Raw genomic sequence first — 24,169 nt, 5'->3', positions numbered from 1 at the left:
ACCCACAGCTCCCTCCGCTGGAGTGTCTGCCATCAGGTCCCCGCACTAGCCACGTCGCAGGCACCCGCCACACTGGAGTCTCTTCCCAGTACCCAAGCATCTGTCACGAGCCATGGATGAGACACTTTTCTCTTTTTGCTGTTCTCATTTGCTTTCTCTCTCTCCCCATCCTTCTGGCAGTCTCCCTTTTTAAGACCAGTTCACTTGTCTCGTGGAGATGTTCCACTGATGTTTGGTCCCTGGACAAGTTTCCCAGACATTGTCACACGTGGAGACACACTGCCTCTAATGATCACCACCCTGTTTGTCACTGTTTTCAGTTTTCTAGTTTTTCTCACAACCTCATGACCTGTATTCCTTGCCCTAATTTCCTAAAGGTCCAGGGCCATCACTCTTGCAGGGATTGGGGAAGATAGATACATACTTGCTTCCTGATTCTCCACTTTTAAAAATCTTGCATAAGATAGAATACAGGCTGTGTATTTTGAATGTCCCTTTTTGAAAGGGGGTGAGGCACTCGGTACTGAAGCTTTGGCAAGCATTTCAGTGGCAGGTTTGCTGAAAATTGCCTCCTCCTGCAAGTACACAGCATTTCCCTCTCTTGGGAGAACATGTGATGGAAATGAAAAGAATCTTTTAAGAAAGAAAAGGCAGGGAGAGGGAAAACAAATATTGGGTTGGCCAAATAGTTCATTAAAACCCAAACGAACTTTTTGGCCAACCCAATATATAAAAGGAGAAGGAATAAGGCGTTTTAAGTGATGCTGTGAAGAGCTATTGCTGTTAAGTTGTGTATCAGAATACTCATCTAGAAACACTTCCCAGGCAGGCCAGCATTTTAAATGGGTCTGATTGGAGGCTGCAGCATTTCTGTAAAGACAGTGAAATGATGTTTTTCTAAGACCCATTACTTCCCACTGATGTGGTATTGGATTTTTTTTGTCCTTTGGTCTGTGACCGTCTTTTGTTAAAATCTTTGACTCTTTATTTTATAGCTGAAACAATTGTGAATGTGTTGGATTTCAAGAAAGACGTTGGGCTTTGGCACGGAATCCTAACAGTAAGTGAGACGCCCCTTGCTCTGCAGTGTCCTGTTTAACTTTGAATGTGCTCAGTGTTGGGATTAGAATGATGATCTGTGTACACAGCGGCTTGGGTAAGCCCCTTCCTCCCACATTATAAAGAAAAGTTACCATTTTTATAAGTCTTAAGTTAATGTAACTTCCAGGAGCTCAGCAGACCAGCGGGTCAGTGGCTGCTTGCCTGCATCGTGGGCCCACGCTCTGAGGCTGCGGCTGTGAGAGAGAGCGGCCTTTTTAGGCTCAGGGAAGTTCAGGATCTTTCTTCCCACGGTTGGCATTTCAGATTGTGCAGAAACGTTGATGTCTTGCATTTGGGTCACTTTGCCCATACATATGATTTGGCTACAAAATTCTTTTTATCTTTCTGTGAATCATCGTTTAATGACTGTTTCGGGAATTATGCTGCAGGGGGAAAAGTACTTTGAGATTTCCCCTTGGCCAAAAATTCAACACGAATTGCAGAGAATGTATGTCTCATTTTTGTTAGTGCCACTTGAGAAGTGATGGCCATTCAAAGCTGTAGGCACTTTTAATAGAGGGATAACCTTATTATTAAGATATGCTTAGCACTTAAGAAATATATGTAGCATCACTGCTTCGAATCTCCCTGTGTCTGTTTCATATGTGATGATTTCCACTCACCTGTTTTTCTTTTTAAGTTTCTTATGCTGAAACCGTATATCTTTTTAGAAGCAAAAAACTCTAGTAGTTTTACATGAGTGATAGGAACATAACTATAAAAAGAGGGATTTGTTGTTTCTTGATAAACCAGAATTTATGCAGACATCATATAGACAAAGGTTTAGGGCCCCGGCCCAGCCAGCTTCCTTCTTTTACCGCCTGGACACTAGTCGGTGAGACAGAAACACAGCCCCACACATGCATTACCCGTGGGCTGCTGGTGTCATGGGAAGAGCACAGCCTCAGAGAACCCAGGTTGGATGTTGGTCCTTCCTTCTGTAGCTTGTGACTCTGGGCACGTCCCCTGCTCCTGTGCCCAAGAATCGTCTGTTGCCTGAGTCACTCTGCACCTGTTTTCCTTATGTGTCCAATGGGAATGTTGACCATGTGAGAACCACGTGGTTTAACGTTCAGTGAGTGCCTGGCCCATCTACTTGCTTGATGACCGTTGCCATCAGAGTTCTCTCGTGACAGTCTTGCTTTCAAGAGCTGTGTGATAGATCTTGTTGACGTGGTCACCCACCTGCTCCCTGATGCTGTGGATTACTGCCTCCGGAATTGGTGGTTTCTGAGTCTGTCTCTGGCTGCCACCTTCTAGAGCAAGACAGGTCTCTGGCTAGGCAGCACGCATTCTTCCAAAGCATCTTATCTTCTTTATGGTGGAAGATGCTCCCACCCCCAGTATGGAATGGGGAGCAAGCGCGAGGTGAGGGAGGTGAATGCTAGCGGTGAGCAGGCTCACCCGTGTGGGGGAGGGTGCACGTGGTCATCTTCCTGCAGAGCTTCTGAGCTAGACCAGCGCTCTGCAGAGTGTCCGTGCCCTCTCTCTCCCCCTCCACCCACAGGGGGGGCAGAGCCGACCAGGGGGAATCTTGTCCAGTGCTCCCCATGTTGTGGTCCCTTCCTGCCAGGTCTGTGCGTGCAGCCACTCAGATGTGTGAGTCCCAGCTGCAATGTGTGAGGACTGACCATTTACTTAAAAAGTTAGTTTTTGTCATCCATTTTAAAGAAAGAAACCTTTTACGGGTCCTGGTCTACATGAGCCAGGCTAGATGGAAGAGTGAGGGTGTTAAGACAACTTTCCACCGCTCCTTGGATTTCAGTGTAACATTTAATAAAGGAAGTTAATTTTGTGAATAAAAATGAGTAGAATACACCAGAGAGAATTAAGCTTCAAGACTGAAAGGCCAATAAAAAAGTGATCATTCAACTTAAGTTTTTATAAGAAAAGGATTTGAATTTAGATTTTTTTTTATATATCTTTATTGGAGTATAATTGCTTTACAATGGTGTGTTAGTTTCTGCTGTGTAACAGAGTGAATCAGCTGTACATATACATACATCCCCATATCTCCTCCCTCTTGCATCTCCCTCCCACCCTCCCTATCCCACTCCTCTGGGTGGTCACAAAGCACCGAGCTGATCTCCCTGTGCTATGCGGCTGCTTCCCACTAGCTGGCTATTTTACATTTGGTAGTGTATATATGTCCATGCCACTCTCTCACTTCATCCCAGCTCACCCTTCCCCCTCCCCGTGTCCTCAAGTCCATTCTCTAGTAGGTCTGCATCTTTATTCCTGTCCTGCCCCTAGGTTCTTCAGAACCTTTTTTTTTTTTTTTTTAAGATTCTATGTATATGTGTTAGCATACGGTATTTGTTTTTCTCTTTCTGACTTACTTCACTCTGTATGACAGTGTCTAGGTCCATCTACCTCACTACAAATAACTCAATTTCGTTTCTTTTTATGGATGAGTAATATTCCATTGTATATATGTGCCACATCTTCTTTATCCATTCATCTGTCGATGGACACTTAGGTTGCTTCCATTGGACTTAGATTCTTGAGTTGTATCAGTAGAAGCAGGAGTCGGGAGGACTAGACAAGCTTTGAGAAGTCGCCTCCACTCCCACAGCCTCTTAAAGGATCATCCCCAGTGAGATGCCCGTGTGGTCCCCACCCTCCCACCAGGGAGCCCCTGGCAGCAGGGTGAGTCCCACATGGAGCCCTCCCCCACTCACTGCCCAGTGTCCTGCTTTCAGAGCGTCATGAACATGATGCACGTGATCAGCATCCCGTACTCGCTGATGAAGGTGAACCCGCTGTCCTGGATTCAGAAGGTCTGCCAGTACAAAGGTGCGTTGCGGAGGCTGCCCCTTTAATGTCACGCCATCCTGCGGCACAGGCGGTGACTCACTTCCCCCCTGCTTCTCCTTCAGCAAAAGTGGCCTGTGTCAAATCCAGGGACATGCACTGGGCATTGGTGGCACACAGGGATCAGAGAGACATCAACCTCTCCTCTCTCCGGATGCTGATAGTGGCCGACGGCGCAAATCCCTGTAAGTGACGGCACCAGGCAGTCAGGAGGGGGCCTCATTCTCCAGGTTTCATTCTCTGGGGTTTGATTTTTCCCTTTTCTAGTCTTTACCTTAGTGAAGAAGTGGCCTTAAGATAATAGCCAAACAGTATTACTCAGCGTAGCCTACGGGCACCAGGGCCTGAAGGTCCAGACACAGCCCTAGGGTTGAAGTCCTAGCCCTTCCACTTCCTGATTCTGAAGAGAACATATCTTACTTGTTAAAATTCTTCTCCTTTTGTTAGCTGCAAGATGGTACCCAGTCATCAGATTTTATGAGGATTAAATGAAGCAATCCCTGTGTACAGTTCCTTGGGATATAATAAGTGCTCAAGAAATATTAACTATTATTATTTTATGGTCCATAGTAGTTTTATTGATCAGGAAATTTGATTTGTCATTTTTAATGGAATTTTATTATCAAATCCTGTAGCAGAAATTACCTAGGTAAAATAAATTAGCAGTTCCACAGAATACTGTTAATATACCTTGAAAAATATTTCAGTCAGTTGAAACAAAAACCCAGCTAGCTTGTTTTTTATGAGAAGAGTATATAAGCGAGAAGCAAAGTGAATGAAGTGAATTGAATGAACAATGTATGTTTCTGACCACATTTGTAAACTCTGCAGCATATATATTTGTAAATTAAAGCAGTATATACTTTCTTAAAGAACATCTGATATGCAAAAGTGGACTTGCAAACAGGTGATTTTGTATTAGTTTTATAAATGATGCTTCCATTTACAAAATAACTCCATAAATTGTGGGCTGTTTAGTACACAATTGATTTTGCCCATAACTCTTCAGAGTAATATGTCTTACAGGAAGCAAGATAAACTTGTATTAGGAGCTAGTTTAGCTGATAGGTTCCTAGTAATTATACCTTGATCTCATCACTCATATTAATACAGAGAAATGTTTTCTTCATTTAGTTGGGTTTAGATTTACTTATTTCTTGGAACATGCATGTTGAAAATGGTAGAACATGTCTCAGAAAAGTTATTAAAGTTAAGTGCTTCAGTCAGCAAAAGGATTTTAAGTATAGAAGTTGCATTTTTTAAATTCTTGAGTTCTGTGTTTGAGAATAATATTATCTTTCATTGTAACACGAGTGATAAGTTATATATTAAATAAAGTATTTTTCCATGCTGCCTAACTCCCCATGTGCCTAGATCCTAACTTCAAAAGCATTTTATATTATGGGATACTTTTAATTGTCCATATTGCTTCGCCTGTCTGATTATCGTCCCCCCTTTCCCTCTAGGGTCTATTTCTTCCTGTGACGCGTTTCTCAACGTCTTCCAAAGTAAAGGTCTACGCCAGGAGGTCATCTGTCCATGCGCCAGCTCACCAGAGGCTCTCACCGTGGCCATCAGGAGGTACTGCTGTGTTAACTCAAGTGGGCAGCCTGGGGAGGGGTCTCATTCAGCAGCTAACAGAGACCCGGAGCCATCGCAGTTCATCTTAGTGTGAGAATAAAAACAGGACCCAGATTTTCCAGACGAGTTTTTATTCTAGTGTATTCTAGAATGGATTCTCTTAAATAGTCTAGATTCGTTAGTTAGAAACTCACTTTTCACTCTGGAGGTTCGCTGTAATTCCCGAGTGAGTGGAAGTCTGTCCACAGGCACGCTGAGCAGTGAACCTTGTCCTGGCAGGTTATGCACATTTTCATTTGCTTGTATTAGGCTCAGGTTTAACTTGAGGATAGAACAGAGTAAATGTTGGATGAAACGAAATTTTTGTGGCCACCCCTGTGCCCTTGGACATGCGGGTTTTATGTCATCTTCATTTTCTGCAATACTGCACATACTGCACTTTAAAAACTGGTTTTCTGAGCTTTTGAGCAGCTCAGCAGCACATCAGAGGGTTCTGGGGCCTGGAATCTCCCGCTGTGTGGGGCTGGGCTTCTGGGGCTCTTGCTAAGGCCAGCAAGCACAGTGAGTGCCCTTGGTCCTAGGTCACTCCTGCATCACTGCCTGCTTCAGAGCCACTGGGGCCTGTCAGGGACAGGCCGTGGTACGGCTCATAAGAGCTCACCCTGCCCAGGGTGAGAAGGGCTAGAGCGGCGTGTCTGACCGTCAGCAGCTCCCAGTAATCCACACTAACCTGAGAAAGGAGGGTTTGCATCACCCAGATGTTTGCAGCCTATACATGACTAATTCGCCAGCGTCTTTGGGTTCTGTCTCTAAGTATGTTTTATTTCGTGTCACACCAGTGTGCTCTGTTGTAGCAGTGGATGACAGAGCTTTCGGTGCACAAAGTGCATGAGTTCTGCTCTTTTTACTGAAAGGTTGGGATTCGCAAAAATATTCATGTAAAGGTTGCCCTTAAAGAGACACCTTCTGATGCTTTTAGGAGTTTGTTAATGTGAAATTAACCAGGCCGCCTAACACGTTGAGAAATTGAAAACCTTTAAAGTATCAGAAGCAACTTTTTTAAAATAAATAAATTTATTTATTTATTTATTTTTGGCTGTGTTGGGTCTTCGTTGTTGTGCGCAGACTTTCTCTAGTTGCGGCAAGCAGGGGCTACTCTTCGGTGCAGTGCGCAGGCTTCTCATTGCGGTGGCTTCTTTTGTTGCGAAGCATGGGCTCTAGGCGCGAGGGCTTCGGTAGTTGTGGCACGTGGGCTTGGTAGTTGTGGCACGCAGGCTCAGTAATTGTGGCTCGCGGGCTCTAGAGCACAGGCTCAGTAGTTGTGGTGCACAGACTTAGCTGCTCCACGGCATGTGGATCTTCCTGGACCGGGGCCCAAACCTGTGTCCTCTGCGTTGGCAGGTGGATTCTTAACCACTGTGCCACCAGGGAAGTCCCCAGAAGCCACTTTTAATTTTGAGTGAACCAGAAATTAAAAGTCTATAACGTAATTTAAATTGATGAGGAAATATGGCACCATTAACCAGAATCCAGTCTTCATTTTTTAAAGGATGGCATTGTCGTCCCCAAAAGAGAAGGTTTGCAACAAATAATCTTCTGAGATTTATGTCCGACCTTGGAGTACAAAACACATCAGGATTGCAATAGCAGATTTGCCATCACGTTGTCCTGCAGAAATCAGTATTCAAGTATGTGTCTAATTTGACTCTAAGGGGACTCAGCCTCCGGAAGCATGTTGGGGCCAGGAGTCCCAGTTTGAGCCCCGCCCGCTGGTGGCTGGCCCCACGATCCTGGGCACATTCCTTCTCTCCAGGGCCTCGGTTTCCTTCACCAAGAAACAAGGGGCTTGGACTCAGTAATCTCTCAATTTCCTTCTACCTGTAAATTTTTAAGATTCCACAGTTCTGTGAAGTAGTACCATTGCCAGAGATGATTCACAGAATGAATGATTCATTCATGTAGACTTGTTATGATCAAATGATTTGCTCATTTGCTTTTCCTAAAAGTGTTTTCTCTGTGCCTTTAAGGTATGTTGTATAGATTATGCCAGAGTTGATTGGCAGAGGGAGAAGGGATGAGCAAAGGAGGTTTTTTTTGAAGATGACATGAAAAATAATGATATTTAATTTGTTCAAATTCAGATTTTTGTTGTTTGATTTACATTCTTATAAGGTACATAAGAACATACTCAATAGAGCTGACCATAACCTGCTACTCCATAGAGCTGTAGTTCCCAGCCAAGGCAATTTAGAAATGCTGGCAAGACCTCATTTTAACACAGCCTCCTGACTGACGTCTGAGAATGTCATATGAATGAAATGCCGCTTATTTAAGTTAAAAAGTAGGACTTGAGAATTGGCATTTCTTACAGCTTTAGACAAAAAAAGAAAAAATGATGTTTATAGGTGCTGCCTCATATCTGACTCATATCTAGCTGATATAAGTGCAATCCACGCTGTTAACAGTCTGTGCAAAAAGCTTTCAAACTTGTAAAAACTATCTTCATATGGGAGTAACCATTTATAACATTGTATCAGTTATATTTTCCTAATAAGTTTTTTAACCTTTAAAAAACTTCAAGTTATTTTTTAGGGACAAGGATAGTCATAGGGAGGACAAGTGAAGAAAAAGTAGGCTTCTTAGTTTCAAACGGTGGACAAGTGAATTATTGTTCTTACAGGAAAAAAAAGATCTTCTAAACCTTCTTCATGATCTTCCAGTTGTGGCTGCTGTTATTCAGTCTGTCAGGTTACGTGCCATTATCAAGAAGCCAATACTGTCAGCTCATTAGCATCAAATAAGCTAATAAATAGTGTGAGATCTCCATTAGTTTATGGAATGTTATCCCTGCCCTTCAGTAATAAATGATGTGCATGAATTGAGTGAGACCCAACATCAGGTCTTATTTTCTTCAAATAAATTTTCTTCTTTAAGAGGACTTCATCTGTGGGCCAAAGTAATGAATGGAATTTTTATTGTCTGGTGGTAAAGCTCTTGTTTTCAGAGAAAAAGTAAGACGCATATACTGCACTTACATGTAGTCAGCCTAGAGCTTTAGTGCTAGAAGGATGTTCATCTGGTTTCATTTTATACATGAAGAAAAAGAGGTGCTTTTCTAGTCTAATAAATAGTTCCAAACAGACAAAATATAGACAATAGAAGATTCAGGGCTTTGGCAATCTGTGGTTTATATAAGCAGGGTATTGACAGGTTTCAGTAGAAAGCACTCCAGAAAGCAAGGTAAACCTGAGGGCTTCAGCCTGTTCTCAGACCAGCACGTGCGCCTCTGCTATGTGGATCAGCAGGCAGGAAGAAGCAAAGGATTTTTAATTGTTTCTCTAAACATGTTTTAAAATCTTTTATAAAATCTTTCTTTAAAAAGATTAAAAGTTTATTAACAAAACTAGGCAAATTAGCCAGGAAGTAAACCCATGCACCTTTGGTCAGTTAATCTATGACAAAGGAGGCAAGAATATACAGTGGAGAAAAGACGGTCTCTTCAATAAGTGGTGCTGGGAAAACTGGACAGCTACATGTAAAAGAATGAAATTAGAACATTCTCTAACACCATATACAAAAATAAACTCAAAATGGATTAAAGACCTAAATGTAAGACCAGATACTATAAAACTCCTAGAGGAAAACATGGGCAGAACAGTCTTTGATATAAATCGCAGCAATATCTTTTTGGATCCATCTCCTAGAGTAGTGGAAATAGAAACAAAAATAAGCAAATGGGACCTAATGAAACTTAAGGCTTTGGCACAGCAAAGGAAGCCATAAACAAGACAAAAAGACAACCTACTGACTGGGAGAAAATATTTGCAAATGATGCAACCGACAAGGGATTAATTTCCAAAATAAACAGCTCATACAGCTCAATATCAAAAAAATGAACAACCCGATCAAAAACTGGGCAGAAGACCTAAATAGACACTTCTCCAAAGAAGGCATACAGATGGCCAACAGGCATGTGAAAAGATGCTCAACATCGCTAATTATCAGAGAAATGCAAACCAAAACTACAATGAAGTATCACCTCATACTGGTCAGAATGGCCATCATCAAAAAGTCTACAAATAATAAATGCTGGAGAGGGTGTGGAGAAAAGGGAACCCTCCTACAGTGTTGGTGGGAATGTAAATTGGTGTAGCCACTCTGGAGAACAGTATGGAGGTTCCTTAAGAAACTAAAAATAGAATTAATCCCACTCCTGGACATATATCTGGAAAAGACAAAAACTCTAACTTGAAAAGATTCATGCACTCCAATGTTCATTGCAGCACTATTTATAATAACCGAGACATGAAAGCAACCTAAGTGTCCATTGACAGACAAACGGATAAAGAAGATGTGGTACATATACACAGTGAAATACTACTCGGCCATAAAAAAAGAACGAAGTAATGCCATTTTCAGCAACACGGATGGACCTAGAGATTATCATACTAAGTGAAGTAAGTCAGAGAAAGACAAATATCATATGATATCACTTATATGTGGAATCTTAAAAAATGATGAAAATGAACTTATTTACAAAACAGAAACAGACTCACAGACATAGAAAACAAACTTACTGTTACCAAAGGGGAAGGGGGTGGGGGAGGGATAAATCAGGATTTGGGGATTAACAGATACACACTACTATACGTAAAATAAACAGCAAAACCTACTGTATAGCACGGGGAACTATATTCAGTATCTTGTAATAACAAGATACTTCAGTATCTTGTAGCACAGGGGTATCTGTGTGTGTGTGTGTATTTATATCTCTGAATCACTTTGCTGTACACCGGAAACTAACACAATATTGTAAATCAACTATATTTCAATAAAAACAAAAAAATCCAGATTTCTAAAGCAGAGACATTGAGTTGTGATCACTCACTTCATAAAAAGGATTATTCCTTTTGGGGAGACATACCGGCATGCTTTCCAACTTTGTTTCTTTTTAATTTGAAGGTCCAGTTGGCTTTATTAAGCAATTCATGAATTGGGCTGCATCCCATCTAGCAAGTAGAAAGACGCTCCTAGGGGTTGTACAAAATGGAAGGTTTTTGTAGGCAGGAGGTGGGTAGGGTAAGAAGGTATTAGCAAAAGAAAAAGAATTGTTTCAGTGTGGTATGTTTCATTCCTTTCTCCTTATTCTCCTGTCTGTGACAGGTTTTTGGTTTGTGGTTGCCATGAGGTTCATATATTTCAACCTGTGTATATATGCGTCTGTTTTAAGTTGATGGTCACTTAAGTTTGAGCACATTTTAAAACCACTCCATTTTTACTCCCCCCCCATTTTGTTTTTGATGTCATATTTTACATTTTTTTATTTTTCTGTGGCTTAACTATTTATTGTGGATATAGATGATTTTACTACTTTTGTCTTTGAATCTTCCTGCTGGCTTCACAGGTGGTTGATCCATTACCTTTACTATATGTTTGCCTTTACCAATGAGATTTTTCCTTTCATAATTTTTTGTTTCTAGTTATGGCCTAGAAACCATAAACCATTTCTTGTAAGAATAGTTTAGTGGTGATGAACTCCTGTAACTTTGCTTGTCTGTAAAGTTCTTCTCTCTCCAAGTCTGAATAAGAGCTTTGTGGGTACAGTCTTCTTGGTTCTGAGTGTTTCCTTTTAGCACTCCGAATATATCTTGCCAGACCCCTGGGCTGCAGAGTTTCTGCTGACAAGTCAGCTGATAGTCTCTATCGGTTCTCTGCATGTAAATAGTTGCTTTTCTCTTTCTGATTTTAAGATTCTCTCCTTATCTTTAACCTTTACCATTTTAATTATAATGTGTCTTGGTGTGGGTCTCTTTGAATTCATCTTGACACCCTCTGTGCTTCCTGGACTAGGATGTCTGTTTCCTTTCCCAGATTAGGGACGTTCTCATCCATTATTTCTTCAGCTATAGGTTTTCTGTCTCTTCTCCTTCTGGGACCCCATAGTGTGAATGTTCACGCACTTGATGTTGTCCCAGAGGCCCCTTAAACCATCTTCATGTTTTTTCTTTCTTTTTTCTTTTGCTGTTCCTATCGGATGATTTCTACTACCCAGTTTTCCAGATGACTGATCCATTCCGCATCCTCTGATCTGCTTTTGGGTCCCTCTAGTGTTGTTTTGATTTCTGTTATTTTTCAGTTCTGTTTGGTTCTTTTTATATTTTATGTGTCCTTATCAAAATTCCCACTGAGTTCCTCCATTCTTCTCCTGAGTTCAGTGCGCATCTTCATGACCACTAGTTTGAGCCCTGTCTGGTAAATTGCTTATCTCTGCTTCATGTAGTTCTTTTTCTGAGGTTTTGTCTTGTTCTTTTGTGGCTTTGGCCAGGTGATGTCGTGTCCTAGAGCTGCCCTGTGGTTCTGGAGACCCGGCGCCTGCAGGCGGCACACATCTGCCTGGAGTGCCTCAGGAAGTGGTACTTCACTTCGTTGCAGTAAAATGAACAGAGCATCACTGATGACTGGCCCAAAGCAGCCGGCGAATTCCCACATGCAGAGAGAGATTCTCACGGTGGTTAATACTCCATTGTGCTACCCACCAACCCATTTTGGTTTTTGATGTGACTTGAAATGACAGACTTCATGCTCACCATATCCAATAGGAGAGAGGTCCTAGGAGCAGAGTTCAGGGTACAGTTCAAGACCGACAAGTGCTTGCCAAGTGTTCGCCGTGGTGTTGTTTACCTTGAGTTTGTCCAGAACTGTGTACATTTGAAAGAGTGCTTTTCAGTCTTCTCATCTTGATTTTCACAACCACCTTATCTGATAGAAAAGGCAGATTGTAGACTTACTTTCTAATGGACCAGTTAGCCTCTGAGACACTCAGTTTCTTTGCATGTAAACGAGGCCGTGGATATCTGTGCCTCCTACCTGTGTCTGACACACCAGGCCCTGGTGCCCACACCCATGTCTGCTCCAGGCTGTGTGTAACCACTGTCCCTCTTGCTGCTCCCACCACCCACCCCCCCAAGGCGTCACATCTGTTCACTGTCCATGAGAAGTTCAGGTTAGACCCAGGGGCATGCAGAGACCGAGGGCTGGTCTTCATCTCTTAGATCTTGGCCACTGTTTGTGGACTCAGTTCTCCTTTCACGTGGGAAGGAGAGTGGGGGACAGAGTGGTCACGATTTTTAGTTTAAGCCTCCACCCCCGTGATCATCCTCTCTTACTTACTATTCAGTGAAGCCATGTGTAAACATACCCCACACCTCCCGCCAGCCTCCAGCCTTCTTTTTCTCACCTCCCATCCGATTCACCAGGGAACATCCAAGCCCAGCTGTTTCTCCTGCCTCCTCACCGGGGTTCCCAGCCTTCTGCCTGCTCTCCTTCCTGACCAGAGCCTGCAGGACCCACAAGGCCATGCAGTCTGGCCACACCCCCTCTTGGCCCCTTCTCCCACTGCCCCATCCTCCCTCCCCGCAACCAGACCTCCTGGTCTCTGCTGCCCGCTCTACCTGGTGTGCCCCCAGGGTAGCACGGCCAGAGCTCTGTCTTTGCTCACTTCGGCGAGGCCTGCCCTGACCACCCCCCACAGAGTGAACTCGCTCCTCCCACGCTTGTGTGACTCATTGTGATGCCCTCTCAGCATTTGCCACTTTCTCATGCGCTGTGTGATTTACTGGTGTATTATTGTTTATTCTCTGTCTCTGTCTGGTTAATAGTTGGTGCTTAGTATATATTTTGTTAATAGATGAATGAAAGAAAAATTAAAAATATGTAAAGTGAGAAGTAAAAGTCCCTTGCCAGACACGTACGATGACCCTTCGTAATGTACCAGCAGCAAGTGCTGTGAAGAGTTGAGCCTTTTCCCGCGTGTCTGTGTCAGGATGTGCACGCCCACCTAAGCAGGAAGATGCTCCCTTGCAGTTTTACCTGAGAGTAGTCATGCGGGGTTTTGTTTGCTTTCATTTTACTTGATGATCTAGGTGCAGCTAACAGCCTAGAGTTCTGGTATCATAATCTGGTCTCCTGAGAAAACAGCACCAGCAGAAAGCTGTGTCCTTACCCTCCACGGCCCCCATGAGGCTGGTCATGAGAAAGGCTGAGATGAGGGAGGAAGCGGGGGAGGGGGGAAAAGGAGTGGGAGAAAGAAGGAGGAAGTGGAGGGGAGAGGAGGAGGGAGAGAGATGGGGAGAAGGCGTGGACGCAGGTGGGGTCTGGGGCAGCAGTCTGAGGCTGTCAGGGTGATGTTATAATGGCAGGGAGAGAGGGGGCTTCATCCATTCCACAGGAGCAAGCTCTGGACCCCAGAGTTTGTGCAGGAAACTTGCTTCTGCCCGGGCTCCCCGGAGCCATGTGTGGGCTCTATGTGCTGCATGCACAGCCGTGGAGGGTCAGGAGCTGAGTAGAACACAGGCATGAAAAAACATAGGAGGACATGAGTCCTGCCACCTCACTGTCTGCACTGAGCACATACGGTAAAATCGCCCCCGGCCCGCGTGCACAGCTCTCAGGCTCCAGTCATCTGGCTTCCACAGCCCCTCCCCAGAGCCGCCCGCCCTGGTTGGCTGGGGTGTCTTCTCAGACCACCAGTTTTGTGATTGGCGTCTCTCAGGTTCCTGAGTAAACCAAGGGACAGAGATGAAAAGATAAAAAAAGGTACAATTTTAGTCTTCTAGGTAGAAATAGGAATAATGGTGTGATCAAAATTTAAATAGCCCCCTGGTTGCTTCTTATTTCATGTTCCGTTCCCTCGCCTTGATCATATTTCTCAGTCTCACCGAGATGGTTGTCATCTTTTTATCTCGTTATTATGCACGTGCTGCGTGTTGGAGCTACTGAGTGCTGGTTGTGCAGAGCATGGCCTCTGCACCCGGCTGTCGCTCTCAGGCTCTGCGTGGAGGTGAAGCCAGCGACAGGGGCTCTGTTTCAGGGGTAAATATCTTTAGGAGAGAAACACATGCTAGACTCCTGTTTAGAACCTGTTTCTTTCATTGTCCTTGTTTCTTACGTGCTTACATCATTTTCAAGCAAACTTGATGAAAACACTCACACTTACATTTTTGTGAATGTCCTCCTCTGCGGGCTGTTCTCTGTGACCTGTGAATAGAGGACAAATTTCCCATTCCTGGTGTTCATATACACGACTGTGTCCACAGAAAGGTTGGAAAAAGTCTTGCTTTTGGAAAATGGGCCTGTGTGTTTACACCTATTTTGTAATACTTTGTGCTTATTTTCTTCCTAAAACTTGAAGTGAACTTTCCACACATAAGAAGTCAGAGGCCCGGTTATTAAGTAAAAATAGCTTTGATCCATTCTATTCAAGCCATTTTGACTGGGGGTCCAGGAGGCCTAGTCATTGCTCCTGTGGATTTTGATGTGAGGACAAAATGGATGCTTTCTTAAATGTTATAAAGTCATCATGGGAAGCATTGCAATCCTCACTTTGTCTGCTACTCAAAGGATGATCTTTAAAGGAAAAAGGAAAGAAAACAAAAAATGAGTGGTTGGCTGCCACGTCACCCTATTTTGTGGCTCATCCCTTCACTCAAATGGGATTGGGGGCTGATGCTTTCCTTTGCACTATCGTCTGAGTATTTGTGTCCTGTGCTTGAATAACCTTCCCAGGACAGCTTGTTCTGCCCTGCGTTGAAGAGGAGATTGAACTTGCGGTAAGGAGCTGGGAGCAGATGATTGCCTGCTTGGCTTTTATCCACTTAAGTAGAAAATGACACTCAGTTGTTGCCTATGGTCCTCAGTGAAGAAAAACTGCAGATGCATCTCCACTGCTCAGATTTACAGGGCCTTGGCCCTTCTGAACACGTATCACACGTATCACTCTGTGATTCTCTTCTGTTATAATGTTTGTAAATCTGCAAGCTGAGTTGTTACAAGAGAGCTGCATAGGCAGTCGGTGGGTTTGGGTGGAAGCCCGCAGTGCCGTGTGCAGGGCCAGCCTTCTCGAGCTGGTCTGAGCTGGTCCTGCCAGAGTGGACGCCGGTCCTGGTGGGTTGGTGCCCGTGGCCATGGCCATTGAGTATCTTGATGTCACTCTTCTTGAAGACAACGGAACACCTCTCACCTACATGAAAGGGAATGTGGAAGGCTCTGGGGTGCACAGAGAATCATGGTCATCTTAGGCCTCCTGCTTGAAAATGGGCAGGATGTGCAGGCGCCCTAGAGAGCTGACAACAGGAGCCTGGCCGAGGTCTGGGCCCCCAGGTGTGCTGCCCAGGCTGTGTCTGACTCCAAGACTTGCCCCATCAGCATTCCCCTCAGGAGGGATGCTCCCCAGGAGGAAACAAAGGTCAGCCCAGGAAATGAGTGGGGTTTATGCAGGATGTTTGAGTCAGAGAACTTGATGGAACAAGGACAGGAGACGTGCCTGTCTTCACATGTGTCCGTCTTGGTGAGTGTCCGTTGCCACGCATGTCTGAGTGCACATGTATCTGTCTTCATGCATATGTCTTCTTGTGTGCCTGAATTTACGTGTTTGTCTTCCTGTGTGCCCTTGTTCACATGTATCTAAAGTGTCCACCTGCACACGTGTCCACCGGGTGATGACAAGAAGCCATGCTGCTCTCTGAAGTCTGTTCTGGCTTCCTGTGGGAGGCTTATTTTTACCCAGGTATTTAACCTGCTTCCATCTTTTTAAAATTGTCATCGTCCAGGTAAATGTTTTGTATTTTCTTTTTCTCTGAAGATTAGTTGTAGAATAAAAACTATTGGAGAAATATGGATTCGTGATGCCTAAACTCATCAGTAGAATTACAAAACTGGGGGGTTTCTCCTTGGTCACTGTCTGATTATGTCTCTGTCTCCTAGAATATAGATGATAGAGTCCATTTTTTTAAATCTACATTGTGATAATACTGATTGAACTAAAAAAAAACTTTATGTAGCCCTTTCAACTGCAAGGTATTATTTCAGTACCTTGACACTTTGGTGATAAAAAGGTAATAATTATATAACACAGTAATTAAAACAGTAATTCCAAAGAATGGTGAAGATACCCCCTTGCCACCATAAATATCTTCCACTTTGAAAACAGCTAACCCAGAAGTTAGAAAGCTGGGCAAAAACCACGGGCAAAGACACCAAACATGGCACTGTACTCAGCATATAGCACCCATCTGACACTGAAATTTGACGGTTTCTGACAGGGGCAAACCAACCAGTGATCCAGAGTGACAAAACAGTTAACACAGCCTATGAATTGAAGTGGGGTTTTCAAGAATGTTTTTGACTGCCCAAAAAAGTCAGAGTTAGAGATCCATAATCTTATTTTTAAAACACAAGAAGATAAAAATATGTTGTTTGTCATTTTATCTAAAAATTTAGATAAAATTTTAAAACTTCTCTAACACAAAATAGTTTGGAGATGATAACCATCTAAATTAAAATGACTTAATGAAGTAGCAGTAAAGAGCAGAGTAACAGTGTTATCTTGTCCTGACCGCGTGTGTTTGAGTCTGTTCTGCTGTGTTTGGTGTTGGACTAAATTGCGCACAGAAGTTTGCTTTGGTGGAGACTGAGATGCACAGAGAGTGGACTCTGGGAAGCAGCCTCCCGGACTTGCAGGCTTGCTGGTTCTGACTGATTGCCCTCTGATGTGGAAAAGTAGCCAGGACAAATGGAAAACACAGCTTGTAAACAATTTGTATGGTGTGATCCCTTTTCTGGCTGGGAGAAAATTAACCCTCTCTAAATAATATATTTAGCAGGAAGAAAATCTGATAACTGCATACTTACTGGGTAGGTGAGGATGTGATATAGGGAAAACGGTCCTTTCTGTGTTATATAGCTCTTAAAATGGGTTGATTTTTTTTTTTAATGCTTTCATCAGAGAAAAGGGAGAACATTACATTAAAATAACTTATAACTTGGGGAGTACTGTGTTTCAACCTTGTATCTTTGTTGTCCTGCCTGTCCGAGGGCCTGGAGGATGGCGGTGGCACTAAAGAGGTGTAGTTACCCTGTTGAATCCTGGCAGCGGAAATACTCGTAACCCTTGTTGCTGACTTGGCATCGATGCACATTTGAGTCTGGCCAGCTGTTTGCAAACTGCTGATGTGTTCATTGCGTGTATAGGAGCTCTTTCTTCAGGCATTGGCAGAAGCATGATCAACTCAAGTCGCATTGAGCGTGTTACAGAGGCTGGAAATGGCATGACAAGTGGACAATGGGTGTAAACTGCCCGATTGAAGGCCATCCCCAGCAGCTCGTTCTTGGTGGGGCCGAGCACTGAGCTGACTCCCCTCTTCCTTGGCTGCAGCTCGGTCTTTTCCCCTTTCGCCGCCACGGCAGTGTCGGCCGTTCCTAGCTGTGTGCTTTCTCAGAGTGTGAAGACCAGTTCTGCGTAGTCCTGAGATTGCCGGGACGATTCCTCCTGTAATTGGTGTTCTCTGTGAGACACAAGCACACCGTTCACCTTGGAATTGAACCTGAAAGTTGACACATGGGTCTGTGGCTCTCTTTGCCATTATTTAATCTACTGTTTTTGATCATGAAAGTGGATGTTCTGAAATTCCTAGGAATTTTGCTTGTTGGGATTGGTTTTTCCTCCCTCACCTAGTTTATCTCCTCGGACTTTTTATTTCCTAGGAAGGTGTTAATGGAGAAAAAGATCATCTGACTTGGTTAATAATCCTGGAAATACAAATTGAAACAACAATGAGGAATGCATTTTACTCACCATATTGGGAACAGTTATAAGGTTGGTGATCAGTGTCGGCACGAGTGTGTGGAAACGGGTAAGGCTGAGGGCAGCTTAGCACCAAGGTGGAAGGCACGGGTGTTCTGAAGCCATTCTGAGCATGCCGCCTGGCCAGCCCCACCGCTGTTGCCTTGGCGATGCCCTTCCTGCCTGTGAGTGGGGGACAGTTGTGTCTGTCCCACAGGGTCGCTGTAAAGAGATTAGTTAACACTCGTAACACTCGTAAACGTCCACGGTGCAATAGACATGTCTAGTGAGTGAAAAAGTAATGATACTCATCCACTCTTAGTGGAATTGCAAAATGACCTAGTCTTTTGGGAAGGTACTTAGACTTTATTAAAATTTTAAATGTATATGCTCTTTAATTCCTCCATCCCCTTTCTAGATATGTATCTTACAGAAATATTTCTAAATGCATACAGATTAAATGAAATAAAATAAACATATATTCATATTACTGAACACCATCTAATAATTAAAACAAGTCAATTCATTGATGTGTCCAGTACGCATACTATATATGTTCACATGCACACACTCCTGTGGGAAGATCTGCAAGGTATTCGGTGACAAAAGCAAGTTGCAGAAGAATGTGCATGTTGCGGTTCTGCTTCTCTGCGGATGTAAATACATTTGTGTATGCACGTATTTTATAGGTAAATGGGTATTAAAGAGGCAGGAACTTCGTATTTAGTGTGGGTAGTGGCTGCCTAGGGGAGGGAGTGGGTCTGAAGGGGCTGGAGGATAAGCAGGGTCTTTCGCCTTTTGCTGTATGTTCTTGTGCAGTGCTTGCTTTGTCCATCCGAAGGGTGTGCTCACATGTTACTCATATCACTGTTTTAAAAGTTCACGAAAAGAAAACTTCCAGTGAACTAAAAAGTGCTTGGTCTCCTAGGCCAGAGGCAGGGTAAGTGTTGGGAAAGGAGACAGGATGGTTGGGCAGGGGCTCTGCTGTGGGTCTGAATCCCCCCAAGCCCCACCACTCACACAGGCAACTAAGTTAGCATTTCTGTGCCTTGGTTTTCTAATCTGTGAAATGGGAGAATAGTAGTGCCTGTGCAGGTTCGTGATAGTGAGTAAGTCGGTGTGTAAAGGGCTCAGGACTGTTCCGGCACATGAAACACCAACTGAGCACAGCTCCCCCATCAGGAGGGAGGGGCTGTCGGCAAGCAGGTCCTGAAGAGAGGTTGGGGGACAGAACCGGGAATGCAGTTGTCTGAGTGAGCGGGGCAGCGAGGCCGAGTACTGTGCCTAGGAATTCAGGTGCTTCTGTTCTGCCTTCTCGCATGTGTTTTGCAAATCTGCCAAGGGAGAACCTAGGTGTCTGAGTGTCTCTGACTAGCAGGGGACTCTAATAAATATAAATACACAGCATAGGTTACGGTAGTGCCAGATTAGTGCCATCGGTTTACATTTTAGGTGAGTAAACTCAGTCTTCCATAACTACCATTTTACAGATGCAATTGAAAATTTCCGGTAGCAAATGGAGTTCATGATTTTAAGGTATTTAAATATTGATTCTTACTGTTATTAAACGTAGGAAAGTGGATCTCGTAACTCAGACAAACTGTACACTCTTGGGTCGTAAAGGAACTTCTTCCTCCAGCTTCTCGTGTGCGGTACTTGCTGGTCACCACAGATCAGTTCTTCAGTCTTCCCATACTTGGGATATGTCTGGGCTGATCCAGCATTTTGCTTTCATGTGGCTTTTTAAAATGAAAACAGGCACACTTTTTTTTTTAACATCTTTATTGGAGTATAATTGCTTTACAATGGTGTGATAGTTTCTGCTGTATAGCAAACTGAATCAGCTATACATATACATATATCCCCATACCTCTTCCCTCTTGCGTCTCCCAACCACCCTCCCTATCAGACCCCTCTAGGTGGTCACAAAGCACCGAGCTGATCTCCCTGTGCTATGCTGCTGCTTCCCAAAAGCTATTTTACATTTGGTAGTGTATATATGTCCACACCGCTCTCTCACTTCGTCCCAGCTTACCCTTCCCCCTCCCCATGTCCTCAAGTCCATTCTCTACGTCTGCACCTTTATTCCTGTCCTTCTCCTAGGTTCTTCAGAACATTTTTTTTTTTTTTTAGATTCCATGTATATGTGTTAGCATACAGTATTTGTTTTTCTCTTTCTGACTTGCTTCACTCTGTATGACAGACTCTAGGTCCACCCACCTCACTACAAATAGCTCAATTTCGTTTCTTTTTAAGGCTGAGTAATATTCCATTGTATATATGTGCCACATCTTCTTTATCCATTCAGCTGTGGATGGACCCTTAGGTTGCTTCCATGTCCTGGCTATTGTAAATAGAGCTGCAGTGAACATTGTGGTACATGACTCTTTTTGAATTATGGTTTTCTCAGGGTATATGCCCAGTAGTGGGATTGCTGGGTCGTATGGTAGTTTTACTTCTAGTTATTTAAGGAACCTCCATACTGTTCTCCATAGTGGCTGTATCAATTTACATTCCCACCAGCAGTGTATGAGGGTTCTCTTTTCTCCACACCCTTTCCAGCATTTATTGTTTGTAGATTTTTTGATGTTGGCCATTCTGACTGGTGTAAGATGGTATCTCATTGTAGTTTTGATTTGCATTTCTCTAATGATTAATGAAGTTGAGCATTCTTTCATGTGTTTGTTGGCAATCTGTATATCTTCTTTGGAGAACTGTCTATTTAGGTCTTCTGCCCATTTTTGGATTGGGTTGTTTGTTATTTTGATATTGAGCTGCATTAGCTGCTTGTAAATTTTGGAGATGAATCCTTTGTCAGTTGCTTCATTTGCAAATATTTTCTCCCATTCTGAGGGTTGTCTTTTCATCTTGTTTATGTTTCCTTTGCTGTGCAAAAGCTTTTAAGTTTCATTAGGTCCCATTTGTTTATTTTTGGTTTTATTCCATTTCTCTAGGAGGTGGGTCAGAAAGGATCTTGCTGTGATTTATGTCATAGAGTGTTCTGCCTGTGTTTTCTTCTAAGAGTTTTACAGTGTCTGGCCTTACATTTAGATCTTTAATCCATATTGAGTTTACTTTTGTGTATGGTGTTAGGGAGTGTTCTAATTTCATTCTTTTACATGTAGCTGTCCAGTTTTCCCAGCACCACTTATTGAAGAGGCTGTCTTTTCTCCATTGTATATTCTTGCCTCCTTTATCAAAGATAAGGTGACCCTATGTGCATGGGTTTATCTCTGGGCTTTCTATTCTGTTCCATTAATCTATATTTCTGTTTCTGTGCCAGTACCATACTGTCTTGATTACTGTAGCTTTGTAGTATAGTCTGAAGTCAGTGAGCCTGATTCCTCCAGCTCCGTTTTTCTTTCTCACGATTGCTTTGGCTATTCAGAGTCTTTTGTGTTTCCATACAAATTTTGAAATTTTTTGTTCTAGTTCTGTGAAAAATGCCATTGGTAGTTTGATAGGGATTGCATTAAATCTGTAGATTGCTTTGGGTAGTATAGTCATTTTCACAGTGTTGATTCTTCCAATCCAAGAACATGGTGTCTCTGTCCATCTGTTTGTGTCATCTTTAATTTCTTTCATCAGTGTCTTGTAGTTTTCTGCATACAGGTCTTTTGTCTCCTTAGGTAGGTTTATTCCTAGGTATTTTATTCTCTTTGTTGCAGTGGTAAATGGGAGTGTTTCCTTAATTTCTCTTTCAGATTTTTCATCATTAGTGTATAAGAATGCAAGAGATTTCTGTGCATTAATTTTGTATCCTGCTACTTTACCAAATTCATTGATTAGCTCTAGTAGTTTTCTGGTAGCATCTTGGGATTCTCTATGTATAGTATCATGTCATCTGCAAACAGTGACAGCTTTACTTCTTCTTTTCCAATTTGGCTTCCTTTTATTTCCTTTTCTTCTCTGATTGCTGTGGCTAAAACTTCCAAAATTAAGTAATAGTGGTGAGAGTAGACAACCTTGTTTTGTTCCTGATCTCAGAGGAAATGGTTTCAGTTTTTCACCATTGAGAACGATGTTGGCTGTGGGTTTGTCATATATGGCCTTCATTATGTTGAGGTAAGTTCCCTCTATGCCTACTTTCTGGAAGGTTTTTATTATAAACGGGTGTTGAATTTTGTTGAAAACTTCTTCTGCATCTATTGAGATGATCATATGGTTTTCCTCCTTCAGTTTGTTAATATGGTTTGTGACATTGATTGATTTGCTTATATTGAAGAATCCTTGCATTCCTGGGATAAACCCCACTTGATCATGGTGTATGATCCTTTTAATGTGCTGTTGGATTCTGTTTGCTAGTATTTTGTTGCAGATTTTTGCATCTATGTTCAGTGATACTGGCCTGTAGTTTTCTTTTTTTGTGACATCTTTGGTTTTGGTATCAGGGTGAGGGTGGCCTCGTAGAATGAGTTTGGGAGTGTTCCTCCCTCTGCTATATTTTGGAAGAGTTTGAGAAGGATAGGTGTTAGCTCTTCTCTAAATGTTTGATAGAATTCGCCTGTGAAGCCATCTGGTCCTGGGCTTTTGTTTGTTGGAAGATTTTTAATCATAGTCTCTATTTCAGTGCTTGTGAGTGGTCTGTTTATATTTTCTATTTCTTCCTGGTTCAGTCTCGTAAGGTTGTACTTTTCTAAGAATTTGTCCATTTCTTCCAGGTTGTCCATTTTATAGGCATATAGTTGCTTATAGTAATCTTTCATGATCCTTTGCATTTCTGCAGTGTCAGTTGTTACTTCTCCTTTTTCATTTCTAATTCTATTGATTTGAGTCTTCTCCCTTTTTTTCTTGATGAGTCTGGCTAATGGTTTATCAATTTTGTTTATCTTCTCAAACAACCAGCTTTTAGTTTTATTGATCTTTGCTATCGTATCCTTCATTTCTTTTTCATTTATTTCTGATCTGATCTTTATGATTTCTTTCCTTCTGCTAACTTTGGGGGTTTTTTTGTTCTTCTTTCTCTAATTGTTTTAGGTGTAAGTTTAGGTTGTTTATTTGAGATGTAGCAGGTGCACTTTTAAATTTATTTATTTATTTTTTTGGCTGTGTTGGCTCTTCGTTGCTGCGCACGGGCTTTCTCTAGTTGTGGCGAGCACGGGCTACTCTTCATTGTGGTGTGTGGGCTTCTAATTGCGGTGGCTTCTCTTGTTGCAGAGCATGGGCTCTAGGCGCACGGGCTTCGGTAGTTGTGACTCATGGACTCTAGAGCACAGGCTCAGTCATTGTGGCTCACAGGCTTAGTTGCTCCGTGGCATGTGGGATCTTCCCGGACCAGGGCTCGAACCCATGTCGCCTGCATTGGCTGGTGGATTCTTAACCACTGCACCACCAGGGAAGTCCTAAAACAGGTGCACTTTTAAATTATGTTACTTAGCTGGAGAATTCATTTGCTAGGGCTGTTATAACAAAGTACCTCAAACTGGGTGGCTGTAAACAATAGAAATTTATTCTCACAGTTGTGGAGTTTGGAAGTCTGAAATTAGGGTGTCAGGAGGGTTGGTTCCTTCTGGGGGCTCTGATGGGGAATCTGTCCTGGGCCTCCCTCCGGCTTCTGGTGGTACCAGCAACCCTTGGCTTGCAGACCCATAATCTCTTCCTAACTGACTACTTCTGCAAAGACGCTGTTTCCCAGTAAGGTCACATTCAAGGTTCAGAGAGTTAAGACGGGGACGTGTCTTTTGTGGGGACACAGTTCAGCCTACAGCAGTCACTTAGGCTTATGATTTCTGACTCTCATGTGGGGTCTTGACCGAGGACGAGGGTGAGGGAGCCCTGGCCGCAGAGGGTTCCTGCAGGACTCCTGTCTTTCATTTCAAAGGGTTGATTTGTTGGGATCTTTGGAAAAGAAAAAAGCCAGGAGATCAATATCAGTTCCAGTGTTTGGGGCTCATTTCCAGGTGGTTTCATGTGGGTCTTATTATTTGGGCGACTTTCATTTTACATCCTTTTAGCACTACTCTTTTTGATTGTTACAGATGGAATAGTTCGATTTTCAGACTCTTATACTTCTTTACTTTTTAAAATTGAGATATAATTGACATATAACATATG

At 43.0% G+C, this 24,169-nt stretch overlaps 1 protein-coding gene across 4 annotated transcripts in view; it reads left to right on the top strand.

Annotated features, from left to right (window-relative positions):
- The window catches only part of DIP2C (disco interacting protein 2 homolog C), a 359,569-nt gene that overhangs the window by 257,512 nt on the left and 77,888 nt on the right, over positions 1-24,169 (top strand). For all 4 annotated transcript variants that reach the window (XM_067699777.1, XM_067699766.1, XM_067699759.1 and 1 more), the window contains 4 exons: positions 996-1,060; positions 3,804-3,897; positions 3,981-4,100; positions 5,382-5,496. In XM_067699777.1, coding sequence (XP_067555878.1) covers positions 996-1,060; positions 3,804-3,897; positions 3,981-4,100; positions 5,382-5,496 — 394 coding nt within the window. The remainder of the gene's footprint in view (positions 1-995; positions 1,061-3,803; positions 3,898-3,980; positions 4,101-5,381; positions 5,497-24,169) is intronic.

The sequence above is a fragment of the Pseudorca crassidens genome, chromosome 1 (genome assembly GCF_039906515.1).
Source record: "Pseudorca crassidens isolate mPseCra1 chromosome 1, mPseCra1.hap1, whole genome shotgun sequence".
NCBI classification, from domain to species: Eukaryota; Metazoa; Chordata; class Mammalia; order Artiodactyla; family Delphinidae; genus Pseudorca; species Pseudorca crassidens.
This window is presented reverse-complemented; position numbering and strand designations above follow the sequence as displayed.